Raw genomic sequence first — 25849 nt, 5'->3', positions numbered from 1 at the left:
CTTTATATTTTTTTTCAAAATTTTTGCTTATGGCCTGCCTGCCACTGGCCAACCCATTTAATTCCTCATTTCTACTCTTTAATACCCAAAGAAGAATACATGTTCCATCTCACTGGTGGTGTTCTTTGCCCATTCCACCATTCTAGAGCTTGTAATATAGTACCAATAGAGCTGCAATAACAATAAAAGGACATCTTTATTTTATCTGTGTACTTTAGTAAGCTGAAAGTTTGGGTCTCCAGCTGTTATCAGACAGAAAGGAAAATCAACATAGTTAACTAGGCATAGAGGAAACAATAGGCAAACAGAAGTAGTATAATAAATTAGGACAAGGAACAGAGTTGTTTATTAGCTTTGGCAATAGGTGAATACATCCAAAGCTTAAAAAATGAAATCTAGAAATAAAACTTACTTAACAAGTGTATGATTTCGCACCTCCAGTGAGCCAAGAATTTTTTTACATTATTTGTTTTAAGTTGTAGGAAATGAGAGAGCTACATATGAGTGTGGGAGAGATCTAAACATCTTCCTGAAGAACTAGCCTTATATAATGCTGGTCGTTTTCCTAGGAGGTAATATAGGGTGTATATGGTAAAGAACAAAGCAGATAAGGGTACACAGTGAAATGTGGAAAGCAGGGAAACATTTTCCAAAACCATCACACTTAATGAGTATGGGATGCTATATGCCTTCCTTAAACAATATATATGGATTGGACCTTGAAGACGATCTATCTGGAAGTAGTCCATGCTTCTCTTGCCCTGGCTAATCCCATCTGTCTCTGTTCGTACAGAGTCTGCAGCAGAGGACAGGAAGGCAGATATGGGCATTTATAACAAAAAGGGCAAATAGGGCCCTCTTAAACCACTTTATGAAGTTTATTAAGACAGCAAACCACCACTGTGCTTCCCCATAGTTTTCTCCATTGCATGATAACTGTTCCAAGATTTGTACTAAGATTTGATACATCTGTGACAAAGCCTTTGTTGCTAATTATGAAACTCTACAACATCTGAGTGGCTTATGGTGATAATAAGGCAGAGTATTTAAAGAACTACTTTGGAAGACCTGGAACCTATGACTACTATGCTGAAATGTGCTTACCAGGGAGGCAGGATTCTTATGCCCTGGGGAGGTGGCACTTAACTTCAATAGCTTTTTTTTTTTTTTTAATCTTACTGAAATTTTCAAAAAATACAAAAGTAAAGTAGTATAATGGACTGATGAGTATCCATCACCCAACTTCAACAAATAGCTTATGGCCAATTTTTTTCATTTCTACTCTCTCTGCCCCATGTCCACTAGATTATATACTAAAGCAAAACCCAGACAATCCCTTAACTTCCTATTTCTAAATACGCTAGTATGGATCTCCAAAAGATAGACTATTTTTAAAAACAACCACAATAGTAGTATGCCCACACACAAAAACTAAGAATTCCTTAATATTGGGGTGCCTGTGTGACTCAGTCAGTTAAGCGTCTGACTTCAGGTAAAGATCTCACGGTTTGTGAGTTAGATCAAGCCCCTGCTGTCAGCTCAGAGCCTGCTTCAGATGCTCTGTCCCCATCTCTCTGCCCCTCCCTTACTGCACACATATGTGTGCTCTTTCTCTCTCAAAAAATAAAAAATAAACATTAAAAAAAAGAAAATATCAAATGTCCAACAGGTATTCAGTTTTCAACTTTCTCATAAATGTGTGTGTGTGTGTGTGTGTGTGTGTGTGTGTGTGTGTGTTATACAGTTTTAATCAGGCTCCAATAGGGGCCATATGTTTGCAGCTGGTTTATATGTCCCTTAAGTCTTTTTTCATCTGTAGGTTAATCCCTCCATTTGTAAGGATCTCAGGGATGTTATTTCCCCAGTGTTGCCTCTTGCGGCTTAGACCCTAATTCCTTGCCAATGAAAATAAAGGGCATTTGGAATATGAGAGCAAAATATTTACCCACCTTAGTATGTCCTTGGGCTCACCAGGAGCTTGGCATGGAAAAGAGCCTAAATATCCTCAAAACCTGGGCCATAAAAGTTAACTTAAAAGGCAAGACTGGACTTGGCATGTAGAGCTCCTTACAAACCTCTCTCCTTATTCCCATCCCTTCTTCCTCTTGTTGCTGACATATCATAGTCCCATAAATTTATAAAGCCTTATTCTAACCATCTCTAGAGAAGTACATGTGATTTTTCCTAGTTCAAGTAGTACCTCTATCCAAAAGATATATTCCATTGAAATACTTTTTTGTGGAGCTTCTGGGAATGTCAGTTGTGTCTACGCACTTAGTTCACACTGGCCCAGACCTCTCAGTTTAAAGGCATTCGCTACCATGTGACCTAATTTTTAAACCCCAAAACAGGAAGCTAATCTGATAGTAGGAAAGAATCTTTGAAATTGAAACCATTCTGGAAAATTGTGAACATTTGGTTACCACACTTGAAACCCGTATCATTCTCCACTGGTTACATTTTACCACCTTAAGAGGAGACCAAAAGGGTATGTTGTGCACAGGCCCAACCATGTAAGTTTTTCATACACAGGCAAGTTAGACTAGCCAGGGCTCACCTGCTGGACTGGTAGCTGGAAACCAGGAAGACTCTCTAGTGGGGTTCTGCTTTCCCTCTGACCTGAAGGACAGAATTGGAATGGTGAAAGATAACTTCCTTGGGCAGTTCTTTGGCAATGTTACTTATGGGTCAGGGTAAATAGGTAGGTCTTAATCTGTAGAACACCACTCAGAAGGGAAAAAGACTTAGCTAAGCAATTTAAGAGGCATGCTATAAAGTCATTCTTTTCCTAACTTCTTTCACCTTGAAAATCCTCATTTTAGTATACATGTCAATGATTGAAGTTCCATTCCTTTGGGAATGACATTTAACATACCTGAATTACTGGGGGTAAGGGCTCTTCTGTGGCCTGAATCCCCACCATTTAGGGATGGTCTGAAAGAAAAAATCCCCTGTCCAGAAGAGGCAGGTGAAGGCCTAAGGAGGGGAAATAAAAGCATCAGCAAAGAAAACGAAGGTAAAGGTAAAAAGTATATTTAAAGGGACAGCCTATATATTTAGACAAGACAGGAAATAAATCCCCTGCTTGCAACTAAAAATAAAATAATTCTGATGTATATTAGACACAGTACTATTCAATGCTCTCTTGTTTACAAGGTAGATTTATAAATGTCAGGGGTATAGGCTAGTAGAAGTAACCCCAGGGCTGCTAGCAGAGTGTCAGTGTGAACAGATCCCAAGTGAAAGGAAGCACAGTGCTACTTACCTATAAGATAGGCTGTGAGTGGAAGCTGGTGAAGGGGTTTCTGGAAAACATAAAAGTCAGCCTGTGAGATAACCCATGAGCTGGAGAAGAGATTTATTCAGGTATACTTGGGGCCAGGGAAAGAAATTGGGGACCAAAGATTTTTAGTGTATATGTTAGGCTTAGGGACTAACAACAAGTAAAAAAACCTCACAAATCACCTAGCAGTGAAAGTTGCTTTCCTCCCTCTCATGGATTTGTGGGCCAGGACCCAGTACTGCCTTGATGTGTTCTAATGTATCTGTGTCTTGGTTTCCCCTCTAAGATGGGGATTACTAGGAAGAATGGCTAAAGACAAAGGGTCATTAAATTGGTTGGGAGTGACAGCAAAAACGGTGGCATAAGGACCTCCAAAAATTCTCTCCATAAGAGGAAAGAGAAAACTAGCAAAAATTGTCAGAACCAATTTTTTCAGAACTCCAGAAATTAACAAAAGCCTTGCAACAGTCTGGGGAATGTTTATTCCAGAAAAAATAGCCAAATGAAGCTAAGAAGAGGGCATTTTAACTTGCCCCATTCCCATTTCTCCTCCAGCTCCATGGTAGCCTTGAAAACCAACATTCTGGCAGTCACTGTGGGGATGGAATGGGGTTGGGACTCTTACAGTCTCATTCCCAGAGAATAATCACTTGACCTGTCCAGTGGTTTGCCGGAAGACTCTACTTGCAAGACTGCCTTTATGTGACTTGACTTGTAGCACAAACTCATCATGACTTAGAGCTTAGAGTTTACGATGTGTGAAAAGCCTTTTCCCCAGAAGTGTTTGTTGTAAACAATTAAAAGCACTTCTTTAGGTTGCCTGAGGATGTGAATATTAATTGGGGCAAACAATAGGCTAACCAAAAAGCATAGATGGAAGAGATGGGGAATGAGTTGGTAAGAACTCTGAAAACAACACGTTCTTGGGATCTAGACCATATGCATGTGCAGGACTATGTGCATGCTCAGAAGAGACCTGAAAAGGCCTTAATCTCTTACCTTGAGGTCATATAAGCAGGATGAAAGCTAAGGCACAGTTCTCAATTGTCTGGCTAAGTGCTGAAAGTGAACCCCAACACACACACACACACACACACACACACACACACACAACCCTTCAGCAAAGACTGAGAGACTTACTGGTTCCAGGTGTTTAAGGGAAATCTCTGTCCAATCATTAGCTTACCACTAAGCTAACTGAATAGAGACTTGGTGGCATTCCATGACAATACAGATTTTTTTTTTAATTGATTTATTTATTTTGAGAGACAGAGCACGAGCAGGGGAGGGGCAGAGAGAGGGAGAGAGAATTCCAAGCAGGCTCTGTAACATCAGTGCAGAGCCCAATGTGGTACTCAAACTCACAAACCATTAGATCATGATCCAAGCCGAAATCAAGAGTCAGATGCTTACCTGACTGAGCCAGCCAGGTGCCCTGACAATACAGATTTTACAGACTTAGTTTTAAAGAGTCACTAACTAACTATAAACAGCAACATCAAAAAACCCTGGGGAGGAGGAATAATCTGATTCCTATAGTTGCCCTGTTACATTATTTTAAATGTCCAGTTTCCAACAGAAAATTATGAGGTATGCAAACAAATAGGAAAGTATGACCCATATAAAGAAATAAAGCAATCAATAGAAACTGTCCTTGAGGAAGCCCAGACATTGGACTAAGCCCAGACTAGACTTTTTTTAGACAAACATTTAAATCTGGTATTTTAAATATGTTCAAATATCTTAGGAAACCATGTCTAAAGCACTAAAGTATGAGAATGGTGTCTCAACAAATAGAGAATACTAATAAAGACAAAATATATTTAAATTTTTTTAACGTTTATTTATTTTTGAGACAGAGAGAGACAGAGCATGAACAGGGGAGGAGCAGAGAGAGAGGGAGACACAGAATCCGAAACAGGCTCCAGGCTCTGAGCTGTCAGCACAGAGCCCGACGCGGGGCTCGAACTCACGGACCGTGAGATCATGACCTGAGCTGAAGTCGGACGCTCAACCGACCAAGCCACCCAGGCGCCCCAAAGACAAAATATATTTAAAAGAACCAAATATAAATTCTGGAATTGAAAGTATAATAGCTAAAATGAAAATTTCACTGGAGGGGCCCATCAGTACATACAAATGGACAAAAGAAAAAAATCCGCAAATTTGAAGCCAATTGCGGTTATATAATGTGAGGAAGAGAAAGAAAAAATAATAAAGAAAAATGAACAGACAGCCTCAGAGACCTTGGTGAAATACCATCAAGTATATCAACATATGCATAATGGGAGTTCTAGAAGAAGAAAAGAGGAACAGGACAGAAAGAATATTTGAAGAAATAATGGCTGATAACTTCCCAAATTAGATGAAAAAAAATTGATCTACACATCCAAGAAACTCAACTAACTCCAGTTAAAGAGATCCACATCTAGACATATCATAAACTACTGAAAGTCAAAGACCAAAAAAAAAAAAAAAAAGAAACTTGAAAGAAGTCACTTATAACATGCAAGGGATTCTCAATAAAATTAGCATTGATTTCTCCTCAGAAACCAGGGAGGCAAGAACACTGGCAGATAACATATTCAGAATACTAAAAGAAAGACTGTCAACCAAAAATTTTAAATCCAGCAAAACTATTCTTCAAAGATGGAGAAAGGGGTGCCTGAGTGGCTCAGTCAGTTGAGTGTCCAACTTCAGCTCAGGTCATGATCTCACAGTTTGTGAGTTTGAGCCCCACATGGGGCTTTCTGCTTCACCACAGAGTCTGCTTTGGATCCTCTTCCCACCCACCCCACCCCCCTTGCACTCACACTCTCTGTCTCAAAAATAAATAAACATCAAAGATGGAGAAATTAGGACGTTCCCAGGTGAACAAAAACTGAGAGAATTCATCACTATCAAATCTGCCTTACAAGAAACACTAAAGGGAGTCCTTCAGGCTTACCTGAAAGGACACTGGACAGTAACTCAGATCTTCATGAAGAAATAATAAAGAGCACTGGCAAAGGCAATTACATTGGTAAATACAAAAGTATATGTGTATTTTTGTTTGTAACTTTTTTCTCCTATCTGATTTTTTAAATATGTATTCATTTTTGAGAGCGAGTGAGCGAGAGAGAGAGAGCATGAGCAGGGGAGGGGCAGAGAGAGAGGGGGACAGAAGATCTGAAGTGGGTTCTGGGCTGACAGCAGAGAACCCAATGAGGGGCTCAAACTCACAAAACCGTGAGATCACGACGTGAGCTGAAGTCGGACACTCAACCGACTAAGCCACCCAGGTTCCCCTCTCCTATATGATTATAAAGACAATTGTATAAAACTGTAACTTTGTGTTGATGAGTATACAACTTATACAGATGTAATTTATGATAACAGCACAATGAAATGGAGCAGAATGACGAACAAAAAAGATCCAACTATACACTATCTATACAACACTCATCTTAAATTCAAAGACACATGTAGGTTGAAAGTAAAAATATGGAAAAAATATTCCATGCAAACTGTAAACAAAAGAGGGCAGAGTGGCTTATATCAGACAAATGCACTTTGAGACAAAGGTCAATGGTAAAAGGGTCAGCCCATCAAGAAGATACAACACTTATAAACATATATTCATCTAACAACAGAGTTCTAAAATACAAGAAACAAAAACTGACAGAATTGAAGAGAACTGGAGAGAAACTATTGGAATCTTCAATATTCCACTTTCAATAATGAATAGAACAACTAGACAGAAGATCAGCAATGGAATAGAAGATTTGAACAACATTATATACCAACTAAATCTAAAGACTTCTTTAGAACAAACACTCCACCCAATAACAGCAGAATACACATTCTTCTAAAGTGTACATGGAACATTCCCCAAGATAAACCATCTGTTAGGCCATATATTTTAAATCACACAAAGTATTTCATCCAACCACAATGAAATGAAACTAAAAATCAGTAACAGGAGGAATTTGTGAAATTCAAAATATGTTAACATTAAACAACACACTGCCAAAAAAAACAATGGTTCAAAGAAAAAAAAATCACAAAAGAAACTAGCAAATACTTTGAGATGAGTGAAAACAAAACCAGAAAATACTAAACCTTTTAGGATGCAATGAAAGCAGTGCTTAGTGTGAAATTTATAACTAAAAATGTCTACATTTAAAAAGCACATCTCAAATCAATAATCCAACCTTTTATCTTACGAAACTAAAAAAAGAACTAAACTCAAAATAAGCAGAAGGAAAGATATAAAGCTTAGAGCAGAAATAAATGAAATAGAGAATAGAAAAACAGAGAAAATCAATAAAACCAAAAGTAGGTTCTTTGAAATGTTCAACTAGATTGGCTAGTCTTCAGCCAACTTTTTTCTACAAGAAAAGAGTAGAAAGCTTCAAATAACTAAAATCAGGAACAAAATAAAAAATATTACTATTAACCTGACAGAAATAAATTTTCTAGGACTTCTACATTTTTTAAAGGGTGAATATGAAAGAATTGGAGGGAAACTATTTTGGTGATTTTAAAAAATGATTATACAGAAAGAAATGTGCAAATTTCACCCCTGCCTCTTGTGAAAGAAAGGGAAATCCTCTCTGATAAGTATTCTCTATGGACTGGATAATGCCCTTGAAAATAGTAATAACAATAATAGTTCTAAGAGGAAAGAGACAAGAAATTAAGTGGGTATCCTTCACTGGAATTTTTAATACATAGTGAAGAAGCTGGATTCCCCTTCAGGCTAACACAACGGGCATCTTTTAGACCTAACTTCTACTGCCATCTTGTGGCAATTTTAAAAATCCAAATCTATTTTACTCAAGTTATCCCATCTCTCTCTTTATTTACTTACTTTGAGAGAGAGAGACAGACAGATCACAAGCAGGGGAGGCGCAGAGAGAGAGGAAGAGAGAGAATCCTGAGCAGGCTCTGAGCTTTCAGCACAAAGCTGTGAGATTGTGACCTTAACTGACTGATACACCTGGGTGTCTCTTGACCAGAGACTATCTCCCCTATCTCTTGACCAGAGGCTTTCAATGACTTTCCATTGCTCAAAAAAAGTTTCTCCTTATCAGTTTGAGAACAGAAATATCATTCTTTGAAAATCAGTAATATATCTCTGGATACCTGGAATCAGTCAGTGTCTGGAAAAAAATTAATTGCCTTATATTATGCACAGAAAATGCATAATAGCATTATACATGCAGAGTAAACCAGAAATCTTCTGGTATCTGTACTGAATATATGTTGGTTTCTGATCCTTTCCCAGCCCCCCTCTCACCAATATATGAGTCTCTGGGAGTACTTTTTCCTTGTAGGCCTCTGACTCCCTGATGGACAAACAATAAACATCAATTAATAAATACATCCCCATTCTCTGGCTTCCATATTCTTTGCTATTTCTCTATATCTGCACATTGAAGCATATATTGTTCTCCCAGAATGGGCATGGTAGTCCAAGGAGGATCCACACTTTATTACTTCCAAAATGAACTATTACTATCAACTCAGTCTTTAAACATTTCCACTACTTTCACCCCACTTATTCTCTGTGTTAGCTTCTAACATCAGGGCTGCATTGCCAAAAGAAAAGAAAGTCAGGCATGGCATCAGATAATTTATACCAAAACCAATATAAGGTTAATATTTTTGCCAGAAATCTTTGCTTTCAATTAGCATTAGAAATCTCATTCTGGGAAGAGAAAGTAAAGTATCACTTACTTGTCCCAAGCTAGTAAATCCAGACATTCTGTAAGGGACAGACTCCACTGAGGAGGATCGACTGTATAAGGTGAGACAGAAAGAAAACAAACAAACCTGGTGTTAAACTCTACATAGACCTAAAGTCTCTTTAGTCCCTATCTCTGCCATATCTAGGTATTTCTTTCATATTCCAACTCTTGCCAACAGTTTTAATATGGCTGTGTAGGCTGTCTACTCACCTGACCACTTGGCTGCTGTGCTGAGAACTGGGTCGTGGAGTAACTGAAAGAGAATAAAGTGAAGTATGAAAAGTAGCCATCAATGGTGTGCCCGCTGCCTTGCCTACCCAATCTGTCACAAGTGGGTATCTGGTTATATGATCTTTTCATACCATACACAAGATTAGAAAATCACATTACAGTCTCTGAGAGGGAACTATCTTCCATATGGGAAAAGGATATTTATTCACCTCACACAGGTATTTGGGCAAAAAATGTTCACTACCTGACTGTGATGGAGAAGTAATGCCTACTGGTCGAGGTGTGGCTGACCTGAAAGGAAAAAAAAAAAAAAGCAGCAGCAGAAGTTAAGTACCCCCTAAGAGGATCGATCAGATCATTGTTTATAGAAGTAACAGCTTACTCTCTGAGCACACAGATTGCTTACTATCATGTATTACAGGTATCACTGCAAAATATGGAGGCAAAGTTTCCATATGAGACTCCTTGGCTCTCTAATTTCCTAAGTGAAACCTTCTCTACTGCCTGTAATAGGAGAAATTTTGAAGTTCTCCTTTCTTCTTTCCCTCAAGGCCTACAAAGTACTCTCAGTTTTACACGTATCTATCCACCTGTTCATCCATGCATAAATCCATCATTCCCTCACTCCTTCCATCCCCTCATCCATCTCTTCAACAAGCATTTATTTAGTGCTTATACATCCTAGATCCTGAGATTACAAATGTAACTAGAATAGGTTCCTATATTTGAGAGGTTGGAGAGATAAAAAGATAAATAAAAGCAATGTTTAAGTATTATAATTGGTGTATCAGAAGTACAGAAGCATGAAAGAACACTAGACTGTCACTTCTGTGGGTGCAGGAACCATGTCTCTTAACACACCAAAACAGGGCTGAGATTAAAAAAAAATAATTTAATAGTTGGTAGGGTACGGACATTACCAATGAGACTAACTGGTGATGTACACACAGCACCTAATATGGCACCTGATAAACAATAGGCAATTAGTATTTATTGAATAAATGATTAATAAAATATTGAACTCTGCCTAGTGAAGTCTTGACACAGGAAGTGACATATGAGTTGAATTTTGAAGGATGAGTAGGATTTCATAAGAGTGAACATTACATTCAAGACTTTACTTGAGCACTTTTCTGTGAGTAACTGGAGAAGTGAAAGATAACTTCATCAACCATTTCCTCCACCTTACAGCCCACACAGGTGTGTTGCAGCCTAGAGTTAAGAAAGAACAGCAATTTTCAAACAGGGCTAGTATGGGACCTGATAAAACTGACCTGCTTCCTTGGTACCAATTTGGAGATTCCTGTAAGTGAAAAAAATGGGAGTGAAGGAAGCTGCAGCTCAAAGGTCCTAACGAATGAATGTTACTTGCTAGATAACTAAGCTGCAATGTCCTCTAGCTGTTATGCTAGAGGGAAGCAGCAATGCTTCCCTAGGAAATTATTAGCTTTGGCAGGATAAACATTTAGTTACTCTTCATAAAAACACATTGGGAATCCTGAAGACTGATTTACCTGGGAAAATATGGAGAGTCTATGGGGGAGGGAAGGGAAAATGGCAGGATAAATGTGCTAGAATAGTTTCAGGAGTAGGATCAATAGGAAAATTATATAAATACAAAGAACATTCTTAGGAAGAAAGAAACGTCTAGGAAATAGAGGTGGATTGGAGGAAGAGGAAAGGTCCTGAGGTGTCTTGGGATTCTTTTTTTTTTTTTTTTTTGGTGCCTTGGGATTCTTTTTTTTTTTTAACGTTTATTTATTTTTGAGACAGAGAGAGACAGAGCATGAACAGGGGAGGAGCAGAGAGAGAGGGAGACACAGAATCTGAAACAGGCTCCAGGCTCTGAGCTGTCAGCACAGAGCCCACGCAGGGCTGGAACTCACGGACTGTGAGATCATGACCTGAGCCCAAGTCGGACGCTTAACCGACCAAGCCACCCAGGCGCCCCAAGGTGCCTTGGGATTCTTAAAGAGAAATTTTAAGTTATAATAGATGTCTCTTCTATAAGAGAGTTTCCCAAATGGTATGTCCTGACTCACTGATGTTCGAGAATGGGTTACCAGTGTTACATGTTGATCCTTTCAGTCCAAGGTGTTCTGGGGCCTCGACCATTTACCAGAGTGTACTTGTACAAATATTATCAGTTATTTATCCCAGGATGTGAAAAAGGTTAGGAAACACTATTCTACATGTCAATTGGATATACGGGAAAAGTAGGAGAGAAAATAATAGTAAGGAAAATCTGTTTCATTCACCTTTAGGATGGCAAGAAATTTCTTCAGTTCTCCATTCTCCTTCTTTAAGACTGACAGCTCTCTAGGCAAAAGATGGAAATAATCATCTCCATCAGGTCAATGGGATAAAAAAAACCCTGATTTTTATCGTTAATATCTAGTTAATACAGAGAGATGCCTGCCACTGTACAAGGTATTTCTATCAGAGATCTAGGGATTCAGGAGATAGGAGCTGAGTTTGACGGCTAGAAGAATCAGGTGGACAAAATAAGCAGTCACTTGGTATGATTTCAGAGGAGTTTACACACAGTTCCATTTCCCTTCCACACATACCCCTGGCCTGCTGCTGTCTGAAAACTTCCATCAAGGATTCCATCTTTTAGCTTAAGATTTCCAAATATGCCCTCCTGGAGGTAACATCTGAAATGTTGTCTCTCGTCTTTATATTGAAAAGCTATGCCTCATCTCCCCAAAGAAGCAATTTTTGACAAGGAAGTACAAGAGGAAACTATAAGGTTAGCAGGGCCCCTTGAGGGAAGAAAGAGAAAAACAAAATGGAGATTGAGGGGACCAAAAATTTGGTACCTGATTTACCCAAGACAAACACAAACACACATAGAGCAATTTCGAGGCTTTGCAACCATAAGGAAATAAGGGCTACAGCTTCTCTAAAAGAAAAAATGCTCTCTGGTGATTTGATTTGTCACTTACTTTTCCTGGCTGGTCACCGTCTGCTGTGCCTCCTGCATGGCTGCTTCTAACTTTGTAATTCTATGCTTATAAAAGGCGATGAGGAGATCTGTTTGTTTCTTCTGGAAACTCCACACCTACTAGGGAAAAACAGGTCTTTGACACACACCCCCATAACTCCTTTCCCCTTACTTCTGGCAACAAAGAGAAATCTACCAATTCATCCTTTAATGATCATTTTCTTCTGGAGCATCTGGCCTAATTCATGTCTCCCCCAAAGTAGACGATTTGGCACTAGAGAAAGCCAAAGCTTCTCATTTCCAGGAAAATGGCTTCTTAATATCTTAAAAAAAATTTTTTTTAGTGTTTATTTATTTTTGAGAGAGACAGAGGATGAGTGGGGGAGGGGCGGAGAAAGAGACAGAGAGAGAGAGAGAGAGAGGGAGGGAGAGAGAGAGGGAGAGAGAGAGAGAGAGAGAGACAGAATCTGAAGCAGGCTCCTGGCTCTGAACTGTCAGCATAGAGCCTGATGCAGGCTGGAACCCAAGAACCATGAGATCACGACCTGAGCCAATTTGGACGCTTAACTGACTGAGCCACCCAGGTGCCCCACTTCTTAAAATCTTTATGAGAATATTCTGGCATGGTAGAATGGCCCTTTAAAAATATAATCTTTCATCTTGCACAAGAAGAGTGATACTCAAAAAACTTTTTTAGGCTTAGAGTTGGTTCTGATCTAACTTGTCTACTATTAGTTTGGCCTCAGCTTCCACATTCCTAGCTATTACAGAGCACTGGTAACCAATTTACTTTCCCTGAGACACCCACAGGGGCACTTGCAGCCTGTTTATGCTGCTACAGTAAAGGGCAAAGAAGCACAGGAGGAGATTATCTATTCCTGAATTTTATTTCTGGGCATGGGCAAATAATTTTATCTTTTGTTTTGCTTTACCATTTGATATACTGATGTGCCTATCAGAGGATTACTGACTCAGAGCAAAAGTTAATATTTAGAAAGTGTTTTAGCTTTGTCAGGCTCTACTTCTGAACACACAGCAGTGTTTATGTCTCATCTGCTTCCTCCCTATTCAGACTATAAACCTTTTCTCTAAGGTCCTTCCCTAAATCTTGGTATTTTTGTCATAAACTTTTTGTTTTTCACCTAATTTGTGAGTTGCTTTTACCACCCTACTACAGAATTGAACTTAAAAGTTTATAGGGGTGCCTGGGTGACTCAGTCAGTTGGGCATCCGACTCTTGACTTTGGCTCAGGTCATGATCTCACGGTTCTGGAGTTTGAACCCCGAACTGGGCTCTGTGCTAACAGTGCAGAGCCTGCTTAGGATTCTCTCCCTCTCCCTCTCTCTCTGTTCCTCCTCTGCTTGTGCTCATTCTCTCTCTCAAAATAAATAAATAAACTTAAAAAACAGTTTATATAGCTTCTACCCTGTTTCCTTTCTACTCACAAACAAACTGAACTAATTCTAGTTAGGTAAGATTTCATTATAGTCTTCTTTAGTTGTTTTTTTTAAGTGGTTGTTTTCACAAAAATAAAACATGTTAACTTTTTAAAATTTGAGCAGTGCAGATGCAGGAAAAGGCGCTCAGAATCCCAGGAGTTACCTAAAGTGGCGAGGGGTTGGGGAGCAATAGATTTTAAGATAAGTGTAATGTTTAGCCGAGAGACAGTATCCCAAACATCTTAATCCATTCTTGCAATTAGTTTGCAGCAAAATTAAGTTAGGATCAACCTTGGGCCAAGAAAACCCAAATCCTGCCCTAGACCAGTTATTCTTCCTCTAGAGATCATCAAAGGTCCCATTTGTCTCATAAAAAGTTAATCATTTTAACTTACTGAGCTAAGTCCTCAAAAAGGATAAGAAAAAGATAGGGAGCAATTGGCAATCTCCTCTCAAACTAGATAGAACACATGACAGATGGCTGTTTAAAAGGAAATAAAACTTAAGAGAAAAAGAATTCCCCTTTTAAGTTCCTCTCTTTCCCATCTAAATAAACTGATTTAAACTACTCCCCTCCTAATAATCACCCATGAGTACATGTTACTGCCTTGTCTTTCTAGATTCTTCAGGAGGAAGAATTTATCCAACCTTAATTTTTATTTTAATTCAAATCAATAGCAAATTTGTCTAATTTCCAAATTTCCCCCACACTTCCAACTCCACCACCACATGTTTTTTTCTGAGCTAAAAGAATTTTGGTCTGTTTTTTCTTTTATTTATTTATTTAAAAAAATTTTTTTGAGAGAGAGAGAAAGAGACCATGCACACACATGAGCAGGGGGAGAGAGGCAGAGAGAGGGAGAGAGAGAGAATCCTAAGCAGGCTCCATACTCAGTGAAGTGAGCCTTATACCCCATAACCCTTGGGATCATGACCTGAGCCGAAATCAAGAGTTAAATACTCAATCGACTGATCTACCCAAGCTTCTCCGTTTTTTCTTTTGTCTGAGAACTTCTTTTGCCTTCCCAGACTTGCCCACCTCCCCCACTCTGTGCACAGGAAATAGATCCCCCTCTGCAACTCCAGGAGTCTAGAATAGACTACTGAAGGGCCTTTTGCCTAGGCCTGAGCAGGACTACTTACCCAAAAACTCAAACCCAAATCCTAGATTTGACCATTCCAAGAAGAGGAAAGACAAATCCAGAAAACAACCACTAGCAAGAAGTGTTATAGGAGAGGAACACACGCTTTTGCCTGATGTTGGAATACAAATGTTTAGCCTATTTCGAATACATCCATCAAAATAGACTCTAAAATCTAACTCAGAAATGAATTTCAGTATTTAAGAAATCTTGATCATTAGCAAACTCATTATTCTGTCTCATTCAAATTCTTCAGCCTCATTAAAAAAAAGAGTTTGGCTTCTTTTTTTTCCTGAAGAAGGACAAATTTTGGTGACTTCTTTTCTAAATTGGGATTATTTCGTTAATATAACATAGAGCAGACAGTAATAAAAGTAGTTCTGTTGATAACATAAATGCTGTCTAGATGATGCCAAAGTATTAAATACTGTTTATTTTATTGGAACAATGTATGAAACTACTTATTTCTAGACCCAGATTCCTTTCCTGTGTCTCCATACTAGGACCAGGTAAGGGTATCCTGGTCTTCAGGCTCAGGATTCTCTTTTTAGAATTGGTAACATGGAACATAATTTTTACTTCATTTGCTGAAGACAGTATTCTAAAACTTCAGTTCTGAAATAGGTCCAGTTAATGACAAGGGCCTGGAGAAAGCAAGGGAGAAACCACTAAAAGATACCGGAAGAGGAATCACAATGGAAGGAAAGGGGAAGCTCAGTAGTTTATTATGATAGGACACAAGATATTTTGGTCCAATGTGGGGTATGCATTTTGCTGCCTGATGATTTTTAAAAAAAGATATTTGTTTGTTTATAAAAATCGATATATACCGTGGAAATGAATATTAGCTTGACCAACTTTTTTGTACTAAGAATTGATTTCCTAAGTCTTATTTTTAAATGTCAGAGTTTTTAGTTGAATATTTATATTCTGATACAATTTTAATGTTTTGAATATTTGTAAAGATGTTGCTAAGTTTTAGAAATTTACTTCAAAGGCATTGGTAAACTCATTATCTACCTTTGACTCTCATAACCTATTGGTTTGTCTTATCTATCTTTTATGAAACTGACTCCCTCGTTCCATTGTATCTAAAGGTCTTAGTAAGTTTTTTAAGTTTATTTATTTTGAGAGAAAGAAAGAGAGAGAGAGAGAAAATGAGTGGAGGAGGGGCAGAAAGAGAAGGTGAAAGAGATCCAAAATGGCTCTGTGCTGACAGCAGAGAGCTTGATGAGGGGCTCGAACCCAGGAATTGTGAGATCATGACCTGAGCCAAAGTCGGACGCTTAACCAACTGAGCCACCCAGGTTCCCCTAAAAGTCTTAGTATTTTAAATTATATCTCAAGGTAATCATACTGTTGAGAAAAGGAAGTTTCTTTTTATAGACATATTCCACCTAAAAAACATGAGATAGAAATGACAGAATTAAATATTAGCATTTTGTACTTCCTTAAAAAAATTTTTTTTCAATGTTTATTTATTTTTGAGAGAGAAAGACAGAGAGACAGAGAGCAGGAGAGTACAGAGAGAGAGGGGGACACAGAATCCAAAGCAGGGTCCAGGCCCTGATCCCTCTCAGCACAGAGCCCAATGCAGGGCTCGAACTCATAGACCGCAAGACCTTGACCTGAGCCAAAGTCGGACACCCAACTGACTGAGCCATCCAGGGACCCCAGCATTTTGCAACTCCTAATTACTTAATGGATCAATGTAAAGTTCATCATTGGCTACCATCACACAAAACAAGAGACAGAAGACCCTTATGTACCTCTTGGTGGAACACAACACTGCTGTAAAGTAGTCTTGCCTCCCACTCACCCCCAATCAAATGATTCTGATTAAGGAAATACAGAGCACAAACAAGCATTGTTAAATGATTCCACGGGGATACAATGAACAAAATCCACACTGGAGAAAACTCTATAAGACAAAAGAACATTTTCTTCAGTACTAATAAAAAAAGAAACGAAAGGAAACTTATAGTTAAATAGAAACTTGAGACATTAACAACCAACTGAACTATATAGACCTTATATAAACCCAATTTAAACAAAGTTTTAAAATAATTATAACAGCTGCAGAATTGGATAAGATTAAGGAATTATTATTTAAAAAATTTTTAAATTTATTTTTGAGAGAGAGAAAGCGACAGAGCACAAGCTGGGGAGGGGCAGAGGGAGAGGGAAACATAGAATCTGAAGCAGGCTCCAGGCTCTGAGCTGTCAGCACAGTACCTGATGCGGGGCTCAAATCTATGAACTGCAAGATCATGACCTGAGCTGAAGTTGGATGCTTACCCAACTAAGCCACCCAGGTGCCTCTGAACAGAACTTTAAAGAAGATATACAAATGGCCAGTGAGCACAGGAAAAGATGCTCAACATCATTTGTCAAGAGAGGAATCCCAAATCAAAACCACAATGAGATACCACTTCACTCCACTAGGATAGTTATAATCAAAGACAGTTAAGAGTTTATAAGAGTTAGTGAAGATATGGAGAAATCAAAACCCTCAAACACTGCAGATTAGAATGTAAAATAGTGTCAGTACTGGAGAAAACAGTCTGACATTTCCTCGAAAAGTTAAACATAGTTACCATTTGACTCAGTAATTCAACTTCTACATATACATCCAAGAGAAATGAAAATATATGCCCCCACAGAAACTTACACACAAATGTTAATAGCAGAATTACTCATAATAGCCGAAAAGTAGAAACAACCCAAATATCTCTCAACTGATGAATGGATACATGAAACATATACCCGTTTATATAATGGAATATTATTTGGTTATAAAAAGAGTGAAGTGCTACTGAAGTCTTAATATATGTTACAACGTGGATGATCCTAGAAACATCATATTTAGTGAAGGAAGTCAGTCACAACAGATCACACATTAATTCCATATTTATGAAATGTCCAGAATAGGCAAACCTATAGGGATAGAAAGTAAATTAGTGATTGCCTAGGGTTGGGGAGGGTGGAGAGGATTTGGGAAGTGCCTGCTAATAGATATAGGGTTTCTTCCAGGAGTAATAAAAATACTCTAAAATTAGGTAGTAGTGATTGCACAATTATGTGAATATACTAAAAACACTAAAATGAAAACTTCAAAGGGGCAAATTTGGTACATAAGGTACATGTCTATAAAGTTGGTATTTAAAAAGTAGACATGTATTTTATACTTTGAAAATAATTTAAAAATCCAAACTTTTTTTTACTTATATGGTCTTTAATTATTTTCCTGCAGGTTTGTGACCTTCCATAATCTACTATGAGTTCTCCACATTATTCTGTTTTAATTTTTTAAGTTTATTTATTTATTTTGAGAGAGAGAGAGAGCACAAGTAGGAGAGGAACAGAGAGAGGGAGAGAGAGAGAGAGAGAGAGAGAATCCCAAGGAGGCTCCACATTGTCAGTGCAGAGCCCAATGTGGGGTTTGAACCCATGAACCATGAGATCATGACCTGAGCTGAAATCAAGAGTTGGATGCTTAACCAACTGGGCCACCCAGGTGCCCCTCCACATTATTCTTTAAACTAATACAGTACTTTACAACTTTAAGAATATTTTCATAACATTATTTCACTTGATCTTTATAAGAACTAAGATGAGTATTATTATTTCACATTACATGTGAAGGAATATGAATGGTTCAAAGAAATGGTTGCAAGCTAGCAGGCAGATTTGGTCTCAATATTTCTACTTCAATAGTTTTCCCAGTATTATCCCTTTACCATACTTCATATACTATATTAAAGGAAAACCTCAATAGGAAAGATTATTCTATTGATTCTTTCAAAAAATACTTACTGAATCCTGCTGTGTTCCTGGTACTATGTTAGGAAGTTATATAGAAGATGAGTAAGATTAATACTGCCCCTATCCTCATAGGACAACATGAGCAAACAAAAAATTATAATACGATATGGCAATATGGTATTATATTGTAGGTACTGTGTGTACTTATCCCTATATATGTTTGAGGATATAATGTTCTAGACAGATGAAACAGCACATACAAAGGTCCAGAAACAAGAGAGAAAATATTTATATAAACAGTTAAAATAGATTCAATATGTCTGTATATAGTGGGATAGGGGGAGATGAAAAGAGGTGAGACTAAAGGGATAAGCAGGGACCAAAGCAGACCTGGCCCTATGGACCATGTTGAACATTGGACTTTATTCTCAAAGCAATGGTTGTATTGAATAGTTTTAAATAGGGAAATGAACTAATCATACCTATATTTTGAACGGTTTCTTGGCCTCAATATGGAGAATTGATAGGAAAAGGAGGGACTGGATGTCAAAAGAACAGTTAGGAAGCTACTATAGTAATTTAGGAAAGAAACAATGATAGATTAAACTAGAAGGCTGGAGATAGAGAGTATTCAAGTATTTTAGAGAGACAGAACTGACATGATTTAATAATGGATTGGATATGCAAAGAGAAAAAGGAATCAAGAATGACTCCTAGATTTTTGGTTTGATTGTTATGTGGATAATGGTTATCATTTATATAGAAACAGGAAGAGTAAGTAGCCTATTTTCCTGTGTGTATTGGAGGGTGAGCAGGGTGGAGGGTGTTAAGAATACTGAGTTCAGTTTGGGACATATGGAAGATTAGTGAAGATATCAAGGCAGCAAATGGATATATGTCTGAAGCGGGGCGGCCGGGGCGGGGGGGGGGGGGACACTGATTATTTCTTTCTTTTTGGAACATTTCCCTTTCTTAGTTTCCTGTGATATCACACTCTCCTTGCTTTCACTCATTCATTGCTTCTCTTTGTTAACTCCACACCTAATCACTAGATTTTGAAGGGGATCCTTCTCTGGGCGATCTCATCAAGTCCCAAGGCTTTAAAAACTCATCCTAATGAGCTCCATACTTATATCTCTATCCTTGACCTATGTCCTGAGCTTCAGAATGATAAATTTATCTGCCTTTGTGATTTATCCTACAGGAGTTCTAACAAGCATCTATAACCTAATATCCAAAATGGTATTTTCCCTCAAATGGTCTTCTCAGCCTTGGTAAAGAGTACAATCATCCCACTCAGCTGTTCAAGACAAAAACCCAGACATCTTCTTTGATTCCTCTCTTTTTCTCATCTTCCACATCCAAATCAACAACGTTTCTTCCTAGAAAATATCTCAGATTTGACTACCCTTCTCCATTTCTACTGCTACCATTTTAGCTCAAGAAGTCTTGCTTAGATTTCTCCTATAGCCTCTTAAGTAGTCTCTTTGCTTCTACTCTTAACTTCTCTATGATCCATTCTCCACTCAGCAGCCAGATTCTCTTTTAAAATTACATATCAGATGGGGCGCCTGGGTGGCTCAGTCAATTAAGTGTCTGACTTCAGCTGAGGTCATGATCTCACAGGTTCATGAGTTCAAGCCCCACGTCAGGCTCTGTGCTGACAGCTTAAAGCCTGGAGCCTGCTTTGGATTCTGTGTCTCCCTCTCTTTCTTCCCCCCTCTCTCTCAAAAATAAATATCTATTTAAAAAATAAAATAAAATAAAAATAAATAAAAATAAAATAAAATTTATATCAGATAACACCATTTCTGTGCTTAAAACCCTTACCATGACCTACAAGTTCCTATATGTTCAAGCCTCTTTCTCTGACCTTGACTTGAATCATTCCCCCCAACCCCCCCCAGCCTTAAGGTGCATTCATTCATTTATTTTTATTTTTTATGTTTATTTATTTTTGACAGAGAGAGAGAGAGAGAGACAGAGCATGAGCGGGGGAGGGGCAGAGAGAGAGGGAGACACAGAATCCGTAGCAGACTCCAGGCTCTGAACTGTCAGCCCAGAGCCCAACGCGGGGCTCAAACTCACAGACCACGAGATCATGACCTGAGCCGAAGTCGGACACACCCCAAGGTGCATGCATTCATTTAACAAACATTTCTTATTTACTTAATTTGTACCAGGTACCTCATTAGCCATTAGGCAATACGAAGCTGATACCTGTCTTTCAAAGGTTTTGGTTTAGTGAGAGAAACAAAGAACAAATAAAACACTTTCACAGAGTTAAGAGCAGGTGGGATAGGATTACAAAAGTCTGCGCAAAAATTTGCCTACAGGAATCAGGGAAGGCTTTACCAAAGAAGGAACAATTAGTGGTATGCATTTGAAAGATGGCTAGTTATGGATAAGGGTGTAGTCTATGACCCAGGATTAGAAGAAAGCTCACAGGCTAGGGCAGTGTGATTAACTATTGGTCATGGAGTAGGACAGCAGAAAAAAGCCCTTGGCAGGTCACTCGAGCGATCTGGGATGATTAAAACACAAGTGGATATTTAGATCAACGTGCCATTCATTCATATAATAATTTTTTGAGTGTCCACTATATGTTAAAATTTATCCAAAGAGCTGGTTATATAACAATAAAAAAACCTACCAAATATCTGAATTTATGGGCCCTACATTTCAGTGCAGGATTCAGACATTAAACAAGTATATAATGTTAGAGGTAAGAGCTACGATGAAAAATAAAGCAGGGTAAGAAGTAGACAGTGCTGGGGCTACCATTTGAGATATGAGAGTCAGTAAAAGTCTGACTGAGGAAGAAAAATTTGAGCAGAGGCCTGAATGAAACAATCTAGATATTACTTGGATCAGTTGTTCAACTTCACAGACAGGAAAACACATTTTCAGACATTGCTGACTTTACCAAACTGTCCCTTCACTAAAGTGATGATTAACTCACCCTTTCCATTTATTTTATCTTGATTTTTTGACCATGTGTAATTGGTCCCTTGATTAGGCAGGTTAGAATTTAGACTACATATAATTTCTCTACTGATCATTAACTAATCCTGGGTTTAGTTATTAACCAAAGGTCTGCTCCTTCTCTGGTTCATGTGACCTTGTTTTCATTTCTCCCTGAGTCTCAGCTAGATTTTATCTCCCCATAATGTTAAATAGTATCTCAAATATGATGGCTCACCCAAGCAGCTAAAAGCAGAATGTAGTGAAAGCCTAATTCCCCTTCTTCTATTACCAGGGTTAGGATTGAGTGCTGAGACAGCAAAGAAAAATTAAATCCACTATCTTCAGCCAGAATATGACAAAGGATCATGTTTATGTTTAGGAAAGGAATACACTCACAGGAGTGGAGAAGAAAAACAGTGATAAAATCTCAAGAAACATGCCAAGATAGAAATCCCATTAGGCTATGAAATAATCTCAGTGGAGAACTGGAGAGTGGGGGGCGCCTGGGTAGTTCAGTTGGTTAAGCATCTGACTACGGCTCAGATGATGCTCTCACGGTTCATGAGTTCGAGCCCTGCACTGGGCTCTGTGCTGAAAGCTCAGAACCGGGAGCCTGCTTTGGATTCTGTGTCTCCCTCTCTCTCTGCCCCACCCCTGTTTGCACTCTGTCCCTCTGTGTCTGTCAAAAATGAATAAACGTTAAAAAAAAAAAAAGAAAAAAAAGAATTTGCCTGGAGAATCTGGTTTTCTTCACTTTTGTTTCTCATACCTGAGAGATGTGACTAAAATACTGCAAAGCTGTCTCCACAGGGCTTTTGAAGTATATCTTCTCCTGAGGTTTCAGCTATAAAGACAGTAAGACAAATATTGAACATATCCACAACAGAATGAAATAAAATACCAGCAAATATGGCAAAGGATGTACCACGACTTCCTAAAGCATGAGTTATTATTTCACTATCCTAAATATGAGGATGCTCACCACTGCCCTAGGAGATGTAGACTATATGTTTTAATCCTCCTTACCTCGTGCTTCGATAGCAACAGCCACAAACAATTCTTCTGTTGTTTGCCCTTTTTAAAAAATATATAACAACTGCTATCTGCAAGTTTTTCTTTTCTTTTCTTCCTTTCTCTTTCTTTCTCTTTCTTTCTTTCTTTCTTTCTTTCTTTCTTTCTTTCTTTCTTTCCTTCCTTCCTTCCTTCCTTCCTTCTTTCTTTCTTAAAAATTTCAGTGCTTAGTCACTCATCAACTGTACTTTTTGTATACTTCTTATAGGCCAGGAATGGGATAAAATGGTTTGTGGTTGGAGAAGAAAAACTTACATTATCAGAAAGAGCCAGATGCTTGCAGGCAGTTCCACAAACAGCACATTTTTCTAAGGGGGGAAGGGAAAAAAATGTTCAGTTTTTACGGTCAAGAGGTATGTTCTTCCTAAAATACATGGTAATAGCCAAGTAGGCTAGCAAGAAACAGGCTCTTACTAAACTTAGAGTATCTTTGTGCTACAAAAGGACACCTTGAGCTCTGTTCTCAAAATCAATATTTGCAAACTTGTATGTTTTTGACAAATAAGGCTTTCACACTGTACCTCTACCCATTTCCTCTTTATACATTCCCAATTTTCTTCTGCAGATGAAGGGCAGTTCTAACCCCCCAGCAAGTAGTACTAGGAAGAACACAAGAGTACTAATGGTTTCGGGTGTAAGTTGCTCTTTTTCCCCCCACCTACCTGACAGTGGGCACACTGTAGATACTATAAGAAACCGAATTATTCCTGCCCTGTTCTCACTTTGCTAATTTGCTTGGAACTTGCTTTGAAGCTCTCCTGCTCTCATTCTCTAATTAATCGAATCTGAAAGAATAAAAATTAAAATTCTTAAATCTTTAAGTTGAAATTTTAGTGGTGTTGGTTATTGTTAAGATAAATGCCATGTCAAGAGAAAATATCACATGGCAAATGCTTTACCGAGACAAACCTCTTCAAGGTGAGCTGCTGTTACCATAAAATGGTTTTGTTACATTAGCAGATAACTTAAAAGGGTCATGAGATCCAACAAGAGAAAAACATCTTCAGAGGCTAGTAACCTCACCCTTCTTTCCTTGAGGACTAAAGGTTTTTCCCAGCCTTCCCTCCATATTATTGCCAGAGTGAGCTAGCAAGTAGGAATCATTCTTCTGTTTAAGAAAAACACAAAACAAAGAAATTTCCCCAGCTCTCCATCACCTGCAGGATAAAGTTCAAGCTCTTCAGTTTTGTATATAATACCCTCCCATCACCTGGCCATTGCCTACCTCTCCAGCCTCATCTCTTACCCACTTCTTTCTTTATTCTCTATGCTCTACCAATCCCCTGCAGTATGGTTTTATAGTGTGGTATGTATGCCCTTACACACGATGTTCTCTTAAACTATAATGATCTTCCCTGCTTTATCTACTTGGCAACTCCAGTTTATTATTCAAAACTCTACTGAAGCAACAGCTCTTCTATGAAATCTTCCCTAATCAAGCATTTTGGCATTAAAAAAAAAAACCCTCAAATTCAGGTCTAATTTCTAGACTTAATCACTGCAGGAACTTGGTCAAATCACTTATCCTATCTGAACCAGTTCCTTATTTGTAAAATGGGTCTACTAATAATTACCTCTTGGAATTGTGGTAAGGATATATAAAATTTGTACATGTGGAAAATATTTTTTAAACTGCAAATGTATCACTATCACCACTATTATCATCTTCATCATCATCATCATTTCTAATCAAATTGATTTCACAGGCTAGACCATTTCCCATTAGAATTACTCTTGTTATCAACCAAACTTTCCCCAATTCCTATTCATTACTGTTATTTTTTTTTTCTCTTTTCTCTAATTAGTCTGATAACCTTGGCTTTCCCTGCCACTTGTCAAAACACTGGCAAGTACCTTTTGGTGTTCAAGTAATAGATATTCCATTTGCTAAATCATTCTTTATCAATGGGTGCCTAAAATTTCCATAATCAAGAGTTTCCTACTGTGTCTATACAACCTTTGGCCCAATATGTGATTTTTATCCCAAGTCACACAGAGAAATGGCTAATAATTATTACTAGGTTAAAAATATTTTTTGCCTGAATTTGAAAACAGTTAAGTCACTCACCCAGAGTCACACACTTTTTACAAAAAATATGGCCACAGCTGGTGACAAAGAAATTGTCTCCATCTTTTCGAAAACACCAGTTACAGTGAAACCAATCCATTCTGGAACAGATAAAGAGAAAGATTAAAAATAACCTGGAGCATTATATAATTATAGCTGTTCCAAAATCTATGTAACAATGTTTGCTTAGCTTCTGTTATCTTTTGGAGACGTAGGCACTATTACTGTGGGTATTCCTGTTGGTTATAAGGAAGTACATATATCACTGAAGTGAAAAAAGCAGACTACAAACTCTGCTATACAGTTTTAAAAAAGAAAAAATATATATATTTAGAAAAAGTATATACATATGTATTTAGAAAAGTAATGGGACAATGAGATTTTTTTTTTTTTTAATGGTGAGATCATGGGTATTTGTGTGTGTGTCGCCTTTACACTTTTTCCCCCCAAATTTCCTAGATTAATTCATGTACCAATTTGTAATCAGAAAAAAAATCTTAAAAAAAAAAAAAAGAACGGTCTGTCAGGGCACCTCTTGTGGCACAGTCAGTTAAGCATCTGACTCTTGATCTTGGCTAAGGTCATGATCTTACAGTTTGTGAGTTTTAGCCCCACATCAGGCTCTGTGCTGATGGTGAGGAACCTGCCTGGGATTCTATCTCTTTCTGCCTCCCCACCCCCTGCTTGTACTCTCTCTCTCTCTCTCTCTCTCTCAAAATAAATTAAAAAAAAAAATTTCTTTCCTAATAATTCCCTGTGACACAGTAAGATGGAACACGGAGGAAGTACTGGACCAAATAATAGAAGATCTCATATGAGCCACTTGGGACATATTTTATATAAGGGAAACATGGTTTGTGAATGATAATGTTGTCTCAGCTTATACACTTTCCCTTCTACTCTAAGACACTCAGAATCATAGATCTGGGAGGGACTTCAAAAATCATTTCACATTTTATCCAATACCATAATTTTTCAAAAGATATACCTGATGTTCACTGAAATTTAACGACTTGTCCAAAGTTCCATCTTTAGTTAATGTCAACTCTAGGATTAGAACCTGAATCTTCTTACTCCCTGTGTCAAGTTCTTGCTACCACATCAAGTACACCTTGGTGTTAGACATGGCACCCATACATCCTATATTTTCTGCCAATACTAATTCCATATAATTGGTGAAATACATAATTACATTAATGTGAC

At 38.0% G+C, this 25849-nt stretch overlaps 1 protein-coding gene across 3 annotated transcripts in view; it reads right to left on the bottom strand.

The window, feature by feature from the left end:
• RNF212B (ring finger protein 212B) overlaps window positions 1-25849 on the bottom strand; it is a 56347-nt gene that overhangs the window by 9296 nt on the left and 21202 nt on the right. For 2 of the 3 annotated variants that reach the window (XM_053224287.1, XM_053224286.1), the window contains 13 exons: window positions 24647-24747; window positions 22834-22886; window positions 22277-22351; window positions 12195-12310; window positions 11505-11565; window positions 10521-10549; window positions 9491-9537; window positions 9226-9268; window positions 9005-9065; window positions 8565-8613; window positions 3266-3305; window positions 2876-2976; window positions 2558-2619 (listed from right to left, as the gene is read on the bottom strand). In XM_053224287.1, the coding sequence (XP_053080262.1) occupies window positions 2558-2619; window positions 2876-2976; window positions 3266-3305; window positions 8565-8613; window positions 9005-9065; window positions 9226-9268; window positions 9491-9537; window positions 10521-10549; window positions 11505-11565; window positions 12195-12310; window positions 22277-22351; window positions 22834-22886; window positions 24647-24746 (837 nt within the window). In that variant the 5' untranslated portion in view covers window position 24747. Of the gene's footprint in view, window positions 1-177; window positions 797-2557; window positions 2620-2875; window positions 2977-3265; window positions 3306-8564; window positions 8614-9004; window positions 9066-9225; window positions 9269-9490; window positions 9538-10520; window positions 10550-11504; window positions 11566-12194; window positions 12311-22276; window positions 22352-22833; window positions 22887-24646; window positions 24748-25849 lie in introns of those variants that run through there. The other variant, XM_015086652.3, reaches the window with a different exon arrangement.

Source organism: Acinonyx jubatus, chromosome B3 (genome assembly GCF_027475565.1).
Source record: "Acinonyx jubatus isolate Ajub_Pintada_27869175 chromosome B3, VMU_Ajub_asm_v1.0, whole genome shotgun sequence".
In the NCBI taxonomy this organism is placed as follows: domain Eukaryota; kingdom Metazoa; phylum Chordata; class Mammalia; order Carnivora; family Felidae; genus Acinonyx; species Acinonyx jubatus.
The sequence above is the reverse complement of the archived record's forward strand: the minus strand, read 5'-3'. Positions and strand labels throughout refer to the sequence as shown.